Here is a 17,048-nt window from a genome sequence, read left to right on the forward strand (position 1 = left end):
CTCATGTGTATAGTAGGGCTGGGTATTAACACAAATTTCACAATTCGATTCGATTCAGTATTGATTATTTTGGATATCAGGTACAATACATGGCAAATTTTCTCAAGGAAAACAAATGCTGTAAACTATGGGAGTCAGTTGTAGCCTAAAATATTGAAGGTAAAAATGAACTGATTTGTATACAAACACTTATATTACACTTTTATTTATTTTTATAATAATAAAGTTATATAAAATATAAACATTTAAATGGTGGCTGTCATAAAAACTTGCCAGATTTATTCAAACATGTATTAAATATTGAAGAACATTAAAAATTATAATGAATATGTAATATGGTGCATATATTTAGCAAAATGTTCCTCTCTAGAGTTAATTTTTCTAGCAGACTAAAAAGTTTATGGTCACTGGATATGGTTTTTCTGAGGTAAATGTGACGTTACATGACATTGTTTACAAGCTGTTTTACTGACGTCTTTCCATGGTTGAAACACTGATTGAGCGATTCCATGTGACATGATACGGATTTCGATAATTTTTTAACACACTTTCAGATGCTCATTCATGTTTATTTCAATCTGTAACTGGTATTATTAAGGCGGAAGAGAAGATCATGTGCTTCTCTTGAGCTGAGCTGCGCCAGAGCGATCTCACGCCACAGCGCCAAAACGGTATTTAGGTTTTTGAATCTCATAAGAAAATGGTCGTAATTTGAAATCTGAGACTTTTTATCATATCAATAGTAACAAAGCACAAAGATTATTGTGATTTATTGGATTGGATGCGTGCTACAATGTTCCATTCATTCATCAACTGAAAACAGGATGACTAGCCTAATCGATTCTTGGGATTTAAGAGTCGATATACAGTAGATTCGTAAAAATGAGAATTGTTTAAAATCGAGAAATCAATATTTTTTACCCAGCCCTAGTGTATAGTATCATTTTGTTTTGTTTTGTTAACCTATTGCTAACTGATTGTTCAGTCCCCTCAGTAGTAGATGTCATTTTGGGCTGCGTTTCTCAAAAGCATCGTAAGCCTAAGTAGACAGTAGAACTGCCGCCAATTTGTCTCTGCGATCACCTAGATAGGAAACACAATTCGGTGTGCGTTGACAGGCAGCAAATGCACGCACAGAAAACCGCAACCAGTCTGGGTAATATGTCAGTACTGAATTGAGTTCTCTTTTATGGTATACAGCACTTTTAATAACTCTTATGTACTATCAAACATATTTATACTTTTTATTTGGTCATTCATCAATTTTTCTTGATCGCTTCGCCCGGTCCTTGGCACTTACGGCAGGTGAGAAAGGTTTGCTTTGTTTCACACTGACATAACGTATCCTCATGAAAATAATGCATTACAACTTTCAGTTAGAAATAATTCAGTTAAATCATTCTAATTAATTTTTTTGCTATTATTTTTTGGTAAAATGGCAAATTATGCAGGATCGCCAAAAAAATCAACATTTTGTTTTTTGCGTTGTAGCGATCGCAGAATCTTGAAAAATGGAGGAACTGTATAGTGTTTCCTGAGTAAAAACAAACAAAACACTGTTATTATTCAAAGAACCTGTTCTTTATTTACCCTTGTATTGCAGAGACAGTTCAGTTTGCCTTCATTCATGATAGAGGCGGGGTGGAGGTCTTATAGAGAGTTTGAGGATCCAATGGAGTTACGAGGTTTAGTCACATGCTCTTTTTTTTTAAATACTTTTAAAATGGTTAAATATTTGCAAAACCCACAGACAGACATAAAGGGTGACCAATTGTAATGATTTCTGGATATGGAGATGCAACATTTCCACCCAACATATCAGTGTTCTAAACATTTCTTGTCATATTGAACTGAATAAATACAAATAAACTGAATATAATTATTCATGAATATTTATTACAAAATGCATTGCTTTTAAAGCTTATGGAGCGATAGTCCAATTAATTTCTTCTCTCTTTTTTGTTGTTGTTGAATTTATCATTTAAATTAGCCTTTACTGTCCTAAAGCAAAGAGCAAGCTCTTAGGCAGTTCTCATGTGCAATCATATAAAGCACATTCATCATAATGTATCAGCAAAATAAGCCTAAGTGCAATGAATGTCTGGTGATATATAATGATGTGAGATGCATCAGTGTTTTTTTTTTTAATCCATAATGATGAGCTGGTTTGGTCTCTGTGTAGGTGCCGTCCCAGTGGCATGCATTCGTCTAATGCTCGCCAGCTGTGGGTAAAGCTGCCTCACGTCTCTTCCACCTTCATCACTGTTTGAATGACTGTGCCTAGTCAGCTCTTTCCTCTAATCTCTCTTCAACTGCAGTTTTCTTTGCTTCCCTCTCCTCCCTCCTCTTCCTCAGTGTGTGTGTGTGTGTGTGTGTGTGTGTGTGTGTGTGCGGGACAGCTGCTGCAGGCAGGCTTTTTCTGGGGGCGGGTTTTTCAGACTGCTTACAGCACTCAGCACGGCGTGCTGCATTTGCACCACGTTTCATTAGTAATTCTGGACCATTCTCGCAGCATTTTCCCCCTCAGTTAGCAGCCACATTCGTCAGAATGATATTTCACTATCCTGAGGGGAAGATTCAGTCAGTTCCTGCTCACACAACAGCTACCAACTGGAACAACCACAAGAACACCAAAACAAAACAAGACCGGGCAATTCTGAATTATTTAGCAGCGCTGCATTTTGAGAGATACTGACGTGTAATTGTAAAAACAGGCTTTAATACGCCCTGACTTTCTCCACCACCCCTTCACGAAGGTTACTTAACATCTCTACGCTTATCTGGCTTCACTCCATGTCTCTGTTCATAAGTGCTTTATTGTGTCGAGGACGTATGGATGACGTATCTGTGCTCTAAGAAAGGCTCGGCAGTTTACCCGCATCAGTGTAAATCCTCCTAGTGATTTGACGATCTAAATGTTTGGACAGCTCGTGTTGTTTTGACATAGTCGGAGGTGTTTCATGCACATAAGGAGTGATGACTTCTCTCTTACACACATTTACACTGGCCTTTCTCCAGCGGTATAGGTGACTTCTCTCTCGCCCGTTTTATATCAGTGACTGTATTCGCCACAATAACATATGTTTTTGTTTTTTTTAATGGGCAGTATCTCAATTATGTTAGACTGATATTAGAAGCATATAATTGGGCCTTATTTATTAGACCTTATTCTTTTCCTATATGTATTATTTTTCTTTGCCATGTTTTAAAACAGCAGGAAACCTTTTTTCTACACTACCATTCAGTTTAGGGTCTGTAAATGTTTTTAAAAATGTTTTTGCTCACCAAGACTGCACTTATTTGATTAAAATACAGTAATATTCAGAAATATTAAATAACAGGTTTAAATTTGAATGTATTTTTAAAATGTAATTTATTTCTGTAATGGCAAAGCAGAATATTTTTTTAGCAGCCTATACTCCAGTCTTCAGTGTCGTATGATCCTTCAGAAATCATTAAAAACCAAGTTTTTAAAAAAGACGCAAAAGTATCACAGAATGATCCCATGCAACACGTGCCAAATATTTCAAGGGTATATGATAGAGTTTGGTGAAAAACATAAAAAAATTTAATGCATTATTTATCGCAATTCTTGATCTTGGCGTTTGGTCCTCTCTGCACGCCGTGTGTGTTTGTGATATTAGTGCCGGAATTCACTCCGTCTCACCCAGAAAAAGCAAACAAGTTGAGAGAAATCAAGATTAACAAAAACACGACATGAAAACAACCAACACAACGCATATGTATGTGTGTGTGTATGTATGTATGTATATATATATATATATATATATATATACTATACATACACACACACACACACACACACATATATATATATATATATATATATATATATATATACATACATACATACATACATACATACATACATACATACATACATACATACATACATACATATGCGTTGTGTTGGTTTGTGGTTTGTGGTTGGTTTGTGTTGGTATATATATATATATATATATATTATATATATATATATATATATATTATATATATATATATATATATATTATATATATATATATATATATATATATATATATATATATATATATATATATATATATATATACCCCAGATAAGATGGTACATGGGTTGTATTTTATGTTGCATTTCTTAAAGGATGTTGTATTATTAGTAGTATAAATTCATTTACACATTTTTTTTTTTAGGTCATAATTAAAACATTATTAAAATATATGTTTTACAATAAAATACTATTTCAGTCTTTCTACTTCAGTTTAATTTAATATCAATCAACTAAAGTTTAATATCATTTGTGTATATACAGTTTATTGTATGTAATGTTGCATCATGAGTGTTTGTGTGTTCTTAGAGGAAACCAAGTCAAATTCTTTAGTAGTAGAATATATTTTGACCATAAATGTGAAGTTTAGATTGGCAAACAATCTAGTTTTAAAATAAGGCTTTAAGTTGTGTCATCATCCCCTGACTGCAGCCACTGCTCAACTGTCCTTCTCATGCCTTTCTCCTCTCCAGACAGAAAGATATTGATCTCAGGGCTATTCTTTACATTACTGAGTGCGCCACAGTGCTATACACAGTGCACAGAGTTATTTTTAATCTTTCCCCGCCTCCTCAAATGCACACCTATGCAGAACCTAATCCCCGCCTTCCCTTTGTATCAGTGATCCCACATATCTGCATTTCCCTTCACCCTTCATGAAGCACCACAAAGCACATTGAAGATCTGTGACCTTTCAGAGCGCTGCACGCTCAAGTGGACAACCAGCCTGACACAATACATCATGCAGGGCTGATTCAACCCTCTCCTAGATTACCAACAAAGGAAGGCAGTCAACTTTGTGAAGTAGGCGTCGTGGTGTAGCCTAGATTCATCTGAATACCTCACCTTTGCAGCAGTGCTGTTAGCACTATGGCTCTCTGCAAGGCCAGCGGGTTGAGCAGAGCACATCTCTGAAGTCGACTGTGCCAAATGCAGGGGAGTAAAGCTGGCACAGCGTGAGTCTGTTTTTGGTGAGATGGAAATGAAACCGAGGGTGAGAGCCAGAGAGGGCTTCCCCAACCTTACTGCCGCAGTACTGAATGGAAAACATATTGTAGATCTAAAGCCCTATCGGACGGGATTAACTTTACAAGAGTAGATGGAGTTATATAATTTTACCACAGGACGTCTGTAATATTAATGTCCAATTCGCACGGGATAAGATATCTCAGTAAAACTAGCAGAAGTGAGAGAGTAACTCGATTTGTGCATCGACGTCACTCCTGTCGCCATGTGTGTATTACGTTACTTCCTGATATCACATGCGCAAACACATATAACCTATATTTATATATATAAAACGGTTATGTCCGGTCGACATCAGATTAGATTGTGTTGGTAAAAGGCACTTACCTAACGCTAACAGATGTTTTGTGCCTCTAACAAGTGCTTTCAATCTTCTTTCTGATCTGAATGGTATGTGGAAAAGTTTTGCCACAGACTCGTCCCAGCGTCTAGAACGCAACTGAATATCTCCATACTTGAAAAACAGTGGAAAACTACTTTTAAACAGGAAATGACGAAATATTTTTGTACATATTTACAGCGGGTCTATTCGCACGGGATTAGTATTACCTGAGGTCATTTTTCCGGACCTTTTTACTGAAGGTAAAAGTCGGCGTAATCTTTACTGACATTGTCCGTGATGATCACTGAGATGCTCATTTGTACGGGACTAAAATCACAGAGAAGCTCTGGTATATTACTTTACCCCACCTGTCCATGTTAAACTAGTCCCGTCCGAATAGGGCTTAAGCCGAGTAGAGCAGTTACTGATCTATAACCAGCTCTCTGGCGTCCTCATACCATTTGTACATTGAGATGTGAGAGGCATTTGTAATTGAAGAACATTTTTAATGTAAACACAATTGTGTAAGTCAAGCAAGCAGTTGTGTAGATTCACTTTTTCCTATATCCATTTTATTTTACTCAATCATTAATTTATAGTAATGGGAATTATAAGGAATTTAGGGATTTTCCTTTAATTATTAAGTTAGTGGTTGAAAAGTAATTGATTTATTTTTAATCATACATAATGTAGTTCTTAGTTTTTTTGGCAGCTATATTTTGTTTTTGTAATTTATTATTTAATAAATGACAGTATATTTAAGTCTTTCAAATGTAACATAAAACATTAATAGTTTTTTACCTGAACATAAAAGTAATCATAAGCAGTCCAGTGAATAAGTCAAGAGTGAGTCGATTAATGCGTTTGAGTTAGATTTTTGAGTCTTTTGACCAATTTACTGGTTCAGAATTATTATTTGTTTGCAAGTTGTATGACAAGCTTTATGCTTGGTGTATGCAATCAGCAGGGACAGTGTAATAGAAAGATGTGTTGTCGAAGTGTTTTGTGCCCAATTTTCTCTGTTATTATCACAATCATTTGTGACCCTGGACTACAAAACTAGTCACATGGGTACATTTTTTGAAATTGAGATGTATACATCATCTGAAAGCTGAATAAATAAGCTTTCCATTGATGTGTGGTTTGTTAGGATAGGACAATATTTGTCCAAGATTCAACTATTTGAAAATCTGGAAACTAAGGGTGTAAAAACATCGAAACATTGAGAAAATCTCCTTTAAAGTTGTGCATTTATGTTCGCGATTGTGCTGCATTCACTCACAAAAATAAATGTTTTATATATTTACGGTAGGAAATTTACTAAATATCTTCATGGAACATGATCTTTACTTAATATCCTAATGATTTTTGGCATAAAAGAAAAATCGATAATTTTGACCCATACAATGTATTGTTGGCTATTGCCACAAATATACCCGTGCGACTCGTGACTGGTGACGTGATCCAGGGTCACATTTATATTAGCATTTGCAGAAGAATGAAACTGGTTCTTACTGTAGGTACCAACCTTGCTCATTGGTAGATGCTAACTTGTTCACTCTGTCTCAAGATGAAAGTCAGAGGCAATTGCGAGGTCACCTCTGTCTCCAGCGTAGTCAGATAAGATAGACTGAGACCATAAAAAGGGCTATTTATGGATTAGGAGAGCTTTATACGGCATCGCCTTTAGGGACCAGTATCTGGACATCTGTTTGGAGGCCAGCCGTCACTGTCTGCTGCAGGATGAAATCAACATAGATTAGATGTTTGTGTCACACAGACCTTTCAGTGAAGTGATTCAAAGGCACTATGGGACTTGTCTTAAGTTGGAGAGGGCATTAACAATGGTTTATGTTCAAGGACGTAAAAATCCACTTTATTAAAGGCATGTTCTGTGTCAGTTAATGTAGAGGAATTTTGACTTGTCCTTTTCTTTGTAAAAATCATGTTTACAGTAATGCATTCAAAGAGAATTTCAAAGAATAAATGTGAAGCTACGGTGGAAACAAATTTCCTCTCGAGGGCAAATAAAAAATCTATATCTATCTAAGCTAAAAAAAAACTAAACATTTATTTATTTTTTACTGAACAATTACTGAATAATTAAAAGTTTCTTAAGGATAAAAAAAAATCTCTGCTAATGCTGTAAAATATATAGGGAGCTGTTAGCTGTTACACATTATAATATTAAAGGTTAACAACAGAGCCGAAACTATAAGCCTAAATTCAGTTGCTATTTCTTTTTTAGATTATTTTAATCAACACTCAAATAACAAACTGTATGCAAACATGTAAACTGCACATATGGCAGTTTTTGCATTAACTCTTAATTGAATTATTTGTTTTTTACTCCAATTCGTTGTTGAAATAGAATAATTTACACACTGGCTGTAAATAATCATTAACATGCATTAAATAATCAAGACAATACTAACAGGTTAAGTAAAATATAATTAATATATAGGCTAATATACTGTATATATTTAGCGAAAGAGTTAATTTTTTCCAGCTGACTAACAAGCTGTGGACATTTGCCTGAGGTAAGTGAAATGCTACGTGGGATATTGTTTACAAGCTGTTGTACTGATGTCTTTCCGCCGTTGAAACACTGATTGAGCGATTAAACGACATATAATACGTTTATTATATCTCATAAAGCGAAAGTTTAACCAGTTTCAGTCACAAGATGATTGCTGACAAGACCGGCAACATGACAAATCTGATGAAGCACTTGACAGTGCACGGAATAAACTTACGAGCAGAAAGTTGCTCCGTCTTCGACTGCAAGAAGAATTGGAGTGTGTCACAAATGAACCGAAACTGAAACATGAGAAAAATGCCAATAGAAGCTTGAAATGTCTCCTTGCTATTTTTTCTCGACACATTCATAATCATTAGGCTACTTTTGCCTGTGCTTTGCGGCAAGCTTTATGTGTGCTGAGCGCAAGGCATATATCCCTCCCCCAATTAGCCTATATTCAATCCAATTCACATTTATCTGTATAGCGCTTTTCACAATACATATCGTTTCAAAGCAGCTTTACAGAAAATGCGTGTCTACGTGACAATTTACAGTGATCTGTTATCAGAGGTTTGTGCAAGTAATGCATTTCAGAAATGTACATATACAAATCACACAGTTAGCTAGCAATTTATTCATTTAAACAATGTATTAATTTAAGACAGAAACAATGAGCTCATTGAAGGAAAGAATACAAGTTGTGAAATTATTAGGATATATAGAACATTTTTGCATTGGCGCTTTTGGCGCATTTGCATTGGCGCATTGGCGCTGAGTCTCTGAGTCTCTTTTTTTTTTGAGGTAATGTAGATTTCATAAAATTGGTATAGAAAAAAGTATCGTTCAGCAACCGGTATCAAAGTCAAGGTATCGGTATCGGACATTTTTGAACGATACCCAGCCCTAGTGTGTGTGTGTGTGTGTGCATATGCATTCATTTGTTATATGTGTGCATGCACATAGTTTTTTTTTTTTCTGTAAACTTTTTTTTCTTTTTATAATTTTTTTTACCCACTGTACTGTCTGCATTATACCTGCATTACAGTGTTGGACACTTTCCCAGAGCCCTGCAGGGAAGTTATGTAGGTGACACCAGTACTCAGTTTGTTTGGCACTTCTATGGTGACAACCGTCACACTGTTTTGCTCTAACAATTCCTATTCCCCTAAATACGGAACGAGTCCCTCTGGTGATTGTGTCATCCACACTGCTGGGACCACTTCTCCATCAAGGCAGGAGTTCTGCTGGTGACCTTTCTTTCGTCTGGCACACCCTTCGTGTGTATCAACATGGAGAACAGCGATCAGGCTGTTGCATGCATGCTGAGTCAGCTGACCTTTGCAGTCATGTGCCGTGCTGGATCGGTTTTCATGCAAAAAACACTACTTCAGCACTCTATTAACTTTAGGTTCACTGTACGTCCAAATCTAATCAAACACACGTCCGTGAATGCAGTCTATTTCACATTAATTCTACTTAAATAGGATGCAGTCTATTTCACATTAATCGATGAATCGGATAAAAAAAAACAAAAAAAAACCATTAATTTCCAACCTTTTATTCTAAAACAGAACTAACAGTGCAAATTCACAGTGCAAAAGATGCTCCTTGAACTTTACTGAGCTGTTAAAGTAATAATAAAAAAATAAAATAAATGGACTAACACAAAAAATATACACATGTATGCTTTACATCTGCCAAATATATAGGCTTTTTTTTTTTAAAGTGCAGAAAAAGATGTATTTTTTTTTGTTTAAAGGGACCTGAGCTGTTAGAACAATAAATAATTTATAAAAAATAAAGAAAAATACAAATCAGAAAACTTTATAGGATTTGTTTGAACGTCAGAACTTTGTTCTCTACACTACACTCACAAACTCTCACACTCACAGACGCACACACTTACAGACGCACACACTCACAAACTCTCACACTCACAGATGCACAAACTCTCACACACAAACGCACACACTCACAAACTCTCACACTCACAGACGCACACACTCACAAACTCTCACACTCACAGACGCACACACTCACAAACTCTCACACTCAGACGCACACACATACACACACGCACTCACTCTCTTTGTTCACTAAGTCAAAAGCACCATGCACCTCATAGTCAAAAGTGTCCTTCATACTCCGAATCTAGCATGTCATCATGGCACCCCTGTTCTCTGTCAAGTACACTAATAACTTCCCCACATTTCTCTCATTCTCTCTCTCCTCATTCATGCAGTTTTATGTGGAAGTGGAGAGTCACTTTGTGTTCCCCCTGTGTAAAACTCCCAGTTGCTGTAATCCGCTGAGTGCACCTTGCTTTGGTTTGACCGTCAGAACAGTAAATCTGAACACAAGCTCTGCTGCAACTTTCAAAGCCTGAGTCTGCTCTCTTTCCGCAGCACTGCAGTATTCCAGCTCTCACGATACCAGCAGCCGGGTTACTGTATCACTTTAGCAATAATGAGCTGCCAACAGAAGCTAGAGCATTTTTCTCATTCTTACATAAAAGGTTTGATCAGTACTTTTTATCACTATTGATTCGAAGAACTAAATATGTTAGAAGCAATGCTTTATACTAAGATTTTTGATCCCTAAAATGCAGTTTAAATGTCTTCTGAATTATAAGACATGAAATATCAGACCATAGTTTGTGATGTTTATTTATTTATTTGCCTTTGTATCCTCTCTCTACCATTTCTTCCTCTATCTAGTAATGTTACCACAACTTTGACAGTTCACAATGAGCAGTATAAACATTTTCTGGACATCAGACCTTTAAAAAAATTCCAATTGGTGCTCAAGCATGATGGATGTGCCCTTATGTATAAATAAATGTCTTACAAAATCCATGGGGTGCCATAAAGCTGCATTGTCCCCCCTTAAAATAATTGTATGTTGCATTTTAACTGTAGATTTAAAGCTTTTTGGCACTTTCAGCTGTTTTTAGGAGTGATGAATATTAGGGATGCATGAATATCAGAAGGTATGTTGAAAGATACAGTACAACTTACCGAAATCTGTATCAGCTTGTGAACAATGTCACTTAACATTGCATTTACCTTAGGTAAGTCATCCGATGTTCACAGTTTGTTAGTTAGCTATAAAAAAATACACTAGAGAGAAGCTTATTTACTGTTAATTATATATGTATGTTTAAATAAATTTGCCATGAAGACAGTGCTTATGAAAACTACCTTATATGTGCAATAGAGTTGTATACAAACATTTCGGGCCCTATTTTAACGATCTGAAATGCAAGTATCAAATGCGAAACGCAAGTAACTTAGCCGTAAAAGACAGAGAAGTGACATTGTAAATCCAAATTAGCTTCGGTTAAACAGGTATAATAATTTGGGTAAATGTGTAAGCTAGATTTATGCCTATTTTTTCACTTCTTCATGGACACTGCAATGATTTCCCTCGTGTGGTAATATTTTCCTTGTAATTATGTATGGTTTGCAAAAATGGCAACTGCTGTGTCTGTGTAGACGAGATAAGCAAAGTGTATGTGCGTTGTGTGCACACGCTACATTATGGCCAAGTATGCGCCCTTAAAATAGCATCTGAATAATGCGCCACTGACTTTAGACTAGGTTTTTCCTGGTCAGTGGTGGAATTGTTTTCTGAAACTGCAAAATAGCACCAGGGAACGTTTGCGCCGGAACACGCCTCCTCTTTTCGCTGAACCGCCCCCGGGAGCGCAAGTTCATTCCCTAATTTACCGACATGCATCTGTGGAGGGAAAAGTCCGCTGTGCGTCGGGTGCAAAATAGGAATGATACATGCGTCGGTGTACAAAGTCAATTGCGCTGGGTGCAAGATAGGACCCTTCAGGTGTAATTATTATATCTGAAAATAAATTGAAGATTAATGTAATACCTCTGTTGTTAATTGCAACCAATATTATAGTGTACCAAATGAGAGGGTTCTCTATCGGTATCGGCGTAGAAATTTAATATCGGTGGATCGCTAATTTAAAGCTTAGTATCACATTGAAGGTGATCTATTTATAGCCCATCTGAACCACATTATTTGCAACATGAGCACTTTGTCAGCCTGGGCTAAAGAGGACTAACTGTTACGGTCACCTTGTGCTTCTCCTCCTCGCAGTTACTCCTCTGATGTGTGACCTCAGCTTCTCTTTACTACACTGCATACAGTGCCCTTCTCTCACGAGACACATCCATCCAGCGTTTCCCGCTTAGCGTGATGGAAAGAGGTGGGCAGGCAGCGTAAAATGGGAAATGGAAAGACCTTATTCCTGGTGTCAGAGCACATGTATGTGGAGATAGATGGGAGGGACAGTCACCTTGATAAGCAGTACAATAATGTGTCCTTTAGCGTGTCCTTTAGCCGCACTCGTGTAAAGCCCTATTAGGACGGGACTAGTTTAACATGGAGAGGTGGGGTAAAGTAATAATTACCAGAGCTTCTCTGTGATTTTAGTCCCGTCCGAATGTGCATCTCAGTAATCATTACGGACAATGTCAGTAAAGATTACGCCGACTTTTACCTTCAGTAAAAAGGTCCGGAAAAATGACCTCAGGTAATACTAATCACATGCGAATAGACCCGCTGTAAATATGTACGTAAATATTTAGTCATTTCCTGTTTAAAAGTAGTTTTCCGCTGTTTTTCAAGTATGGAGACGCTTGATAAGGCATTCAGTTGCGTTCTAGACGCTGGGACGAGTCTGTGGCGTTTTCCACACACCATTCAGATCAGAAAGAAGATCGAAGCACTTGTTAGAGGCACAAAACATCTTTTAGCGTTAGGTAAGTGCCTTTTACCAACACAATCCAATCTGAAGTTAATATTTTATATATATATATATATATATATATATATATATATATATATATATATATATATATATATATATAAATAAATAAATATAGGTTATATGTGGTTGCATGTGGTATCAGGAAGTAACGTAATACACACATGACGACAGGAGTGACGGCGATGCGCAAATCGAGTTACTCTCCCACTTCTGCTAGTTTTACTGAGATATCTTATCCCGTGCGAATTGGCCATTAATATTACAGACATCCTGTGGTAAAATTACATTACTCCATCTACTCTTGTAAAGTTAATCCTGTTCGAATAAGGCTTTAGAGTAATAAGTGCTGAAATGAGAGGTGGCTGTAAAGAATGCTAATGTGTGTGTGTGTGTGTGTGTGTGTGTGTGTGTGTGTGTGTGTGTGTGTGTGTGTTAAATGCAAAGGTGTTCGTTAGAACCTCACAAGGGCCAATAAACTCCTCCAGTTTGGAAACAGTGCATTTCGCCCTCCTACCTGCCTGTCCCTGTGCGGAGGAAGATACTCGATGCTCTGAAGCGGTCAGTGCAAACATGCAAGAATTATAGTTATTACAAGCAGTTTTACTGATGTCCTTCCGCCGGTGAAACACTGATTGAGAGATTACACGAGATATAATACGTTTCAGTAAGTTGTACTGTATCTTTCAACATATCTTCAGATGTTCAATCATGTTTAATAGGAAGAGATGATCATGTTATCAAGAATTATTGACGACACTCTATATAACCAAAAGTATTTGCTGTTTATTATTATTTCAATAAAGTAGGCTATAATTTAAGAAAGTTGACCATATCATTTTTTACAGTGCATGTAAACCGATCAGCAGGGAAAAAATGTAAGCATGTAAATGCTTGAATCTGACATTTTTTTAGTATAATTCAAAAATACCTTGTGGACATGCGCAGTAACATGACGCTTATGTTTACATGTTTTACTTCATATGAACGTGCGTATGTTTATTTACGCCTCATGTCTTATGAACTGGTTTTTGAAGGAGACTTGAGTATTTACTAAACGGTTTCCAAGAAAGCTCTTCTGACATTAATGTCAGCTTTCTTTCTTTTTTCCCTGTATTACTTTCACTTCTCTCTTCTCTACCTTATACAACCCTAGTTCCCTTTTTGTGTCTGTCTTACAACCATTATCTGACTCTCTCTCTCTCTGTCACTATCCTTCTGCCTTGCTCTATGCGTACATACTCTTAATGCAATAGGAACACCTAGCAAGGGCAGGACAGAAGGGTGTCAGAAAGCAGCCTGTCATTCACACTATCTGTAAGCCGTGGATCTCACTTCCATGTGTGTGTGGCGCGTTTAGGATATTATCAGCACTTATGTGGTCTTAACATACTAAACAAAAAAACACTGTTTTGTAACTATTATGTTTTTGTTTGTTTTGTGAATGTGTATCTTTAACTAGGCCTACCATTGTTATATGAACAACCTAGTCAGTAATTGTACTGATTTAAGTATGCATAATACAATAACATTTCCCAATGAAAATTACTATGACTTGAAGTTATAGTGAGTCGGATGCTAATTCATTAATCGCTTTAGTGGATTCTGTGACAAAATAGTTTGAATGATTCAAACGGATAACTTGGGAGTTTATGAATCTTTTTGACCATCATTTAAAAAAAAAAAAAATCAAAATTTCCTAAATCAATCTACATTAGTTCAATCTTCATACAACCTCATTACTCAAGCAAAATATGATTTATTTAGCTCTGGCGCAGTAAATTCAGCAGCTCAGCATTGTGTGACACTATCATTGCTTTGTATTATGGATTAGCTGCACAAACAAATTTCTTTTGGTGTGTTGGCCATGTTCTACTCATCATCGTCATTTACCGTTGTGCAGAATCGCCCTCTAGTGGTGTTAATGCATTCTTACAGTGCAGTTGCTGCTCAGATTCATGTTGTATATTAATGCACTCTAGCATTTGCTGAAACTTTCATCTGCGTTTGTGTTTTTCAGAGGTCCTGTAAGGTGAGAGACAGACGTGTCGGTTGACAGGAGAGAGAGAGACCCCTTGGCAGCCTGGCCACACCCCCCACTCTCCCGTTCCCCATGTATCCCGAATCGACCACAGACTCTCCCGCCCGCCTCTCTCTCAGACAGACAGGCTCCCCAGGCATGGTCTACAGGTCTGTATGCACTCTCACACACACATTCACACCTAAACAGCTGCTCTGATTGTGCTGTTGCATCATTCATTTATGCTCATTTGTGTTTTCATTTATTTTTTGACTTCATCCTCGCTGCATAAACCATAAAGTCAGTGTTTGATGAATAACAGTTTATTAGCACTTTCCATATTTTTTAAGAAAAAATCTTTTGTAAAATTACACTACTGGTCAAAGGTTTGGGGTTTGTAGGAATTAAAAAAAAAAAAGAAGTTTTTAAAAGATGTCTCTTGTGCTCATCAAGGCTGCATTTATTTGATTGTAAATACAGTAAAAACTGTAAAGAAAAAAATACTGTTACAAATTACACTGACTGTTTTGTTTTAATATTTTCAAAATGTAATTTATTCCTGTGATCAAAGCTGAATTTTCAGCATCATTACTCCAGTCTTCAGTGTCACATGATCCTTCAGAAATCACTCTAATATGATGATCTGATGCTCAAGAAACATTTCCGATTATTATCAATGTTGAAAACAGTTGCTGCTTCATATTTTGTGGTCATTTTTTCAGGATCCTTTTATCAAAAGGAACAACGGTTATTTGAAATAGAAATCATTTGTGACATTATAAATGTCTGTCACTTTTAAGAAATGTAATCATCTTTGCTGGATGAAAAGTATTAATTTCTTTTTAAAACAAATCTTAATGACCCTATAATTTTGAACAGTAGTGTACATTTCATGGCTTTAAAGCATGACCAAGGGCGTTCAGTGTTGGACTTGTGTTTTTACTTAAGACTAATACGTTTCCCTGGGATAGATGGTAATCATTTAAACAAACGTTCTGCACTTCATCAGGTTTAGTTAAGTACGTAAAATTGAAAGAGTTATACTTAGTTTTATTTAGGGGAATTTGCAAGCCACCAGAGCTTCAGACTCTCTCAGAAACTGTGTGACTGTGTAGGATGCTCTGAGAAGTGTGACACAGATACACACGTCATGCATAACACGTCCTGTGTGACCTAGCTCAGAGTTTTAGAGAGCAGATGGGAGTCTGAAAATGAGCCGCACTGCAAAAGCACCTATTGATTATAAATAACAGGTTTCAGACATGTTATCATGTGAACTGCCAAGTCAATTCTTATATTGCCGTCTAACAACGCTTACGTCACCAGCCACATTAGTTGTATTACAGTGATCATTTTTAGAAAGATGCATTTGCACCATTCAAAATCTGCTTTATCCCTGCTGCAGGGTCTGTGTATATGCAATTAATTATGTTCATCTAGCATACCGAGTGATTTAGGCTGCAGTTCTGCTGGGCTTCCCAGTAGAAAGGGCGAGCGTGGTCAAGTGCTTTGCATAATGCCCAGCATCCCACTTAATCAGAGCCCTGACTTAATTTCACCATTGCTGGAAACTTCCTGATGAATTTGCTCTGATCTTCTGTGACTCTGTGTTTTCATTCCCCTCAGGGTTTGCCAGCTGTTCTGGTTTTGAACAGCAGGTGGCGCTGCAAGTTTGTTTCAACCTAAAGTGTAATTTCAAACATTCATTAAACTTTAAAGCTTTAAAGTCTTTTTAATGTTTGTTAGCTGAAAATAATATTTCTGACCAGACAAAATCCAAATTAGAGTGTTTGCAATAATCGTTCAGCTTTCCATGACAGCTATTAATTTACAATAATAATTATTCTCAATAATTCGTAGAATTTTGATGAAACCTAATGTTAACTAGTAAGAAAAAAAAAACAATGTTTACATTTGCAAGGCATAAAGCACATCTATATGATTAGCGAACATGTCATCAAATGTGACAGTTCAGAAACAGAAATAGTTTTTTTTTTTGTAAAAATGTGTTAGCTTTAAGGCCATCTTTATGCAAACATACCCATAAACGAAAAAAATCCCCTTTCAGAAAATGGAGCAAAAATATTGATTACTCATGTTTCACTATTAGACTAAAAAGTAAAAAAAAAAATATTGGTTTAGAAATAATAGCATTTTTTTCTAATAGCTATTTAGAAAAAATTAGCATTATGTTTTAATGTTGTGGTGTTCTTATTTTTGATGTCTGGCCATATTGTCCTTTCATTCTAGAACTAAATTCTTCAAATTTCTCTATGTCTTTCTTTATATCAGTGTTGAATCTATTCCTCTGAGCTCATGTTCATA

The 17,048-nt window shown here is 36.4% G+C and overlaps 1 protein-coding gene across 4 annotated transcripts in view; it reads left to right on the plus strand.

The window, feature by feature from the left end:
- The window catches only part of kcnab2a (potassium voltage-gated channel subfamily A regulatory beta subunit 2a), a 91,678-nt gene that overhangs the window by 17,188 nt on the left and 57,442 nt on the right, over positions 1-17,048 (plus strand). For all 4 annotated transcript variants that reach the window (XM_079857049.1, XM_079857050.1, XM_079857051.1 and 1 more), the window contains exon 3: positions 14,724-14,893. In XM_079857049.1, coding sequence (XP_079713175.1) covers positions 14,817-14,893 — 77 coding nt within the window. In that variant the 5' untranslated portion in view covers positions 14,724-14,816. The remainder of the gene's footprint in view (positions 1-14,723; positions 14,894-17,048) is intronic.

This window comes from Squalius cephalus (genome assembly GCF_949319135.1).
Source record: "Squalius cephalus genome assembly, chromosome: 22".
NCBI lineage: Eukaryota > Metazoa > Chordata > Actinopteri > Cypriniformes > Leuciscidae > Squalius > Squalius cephalus.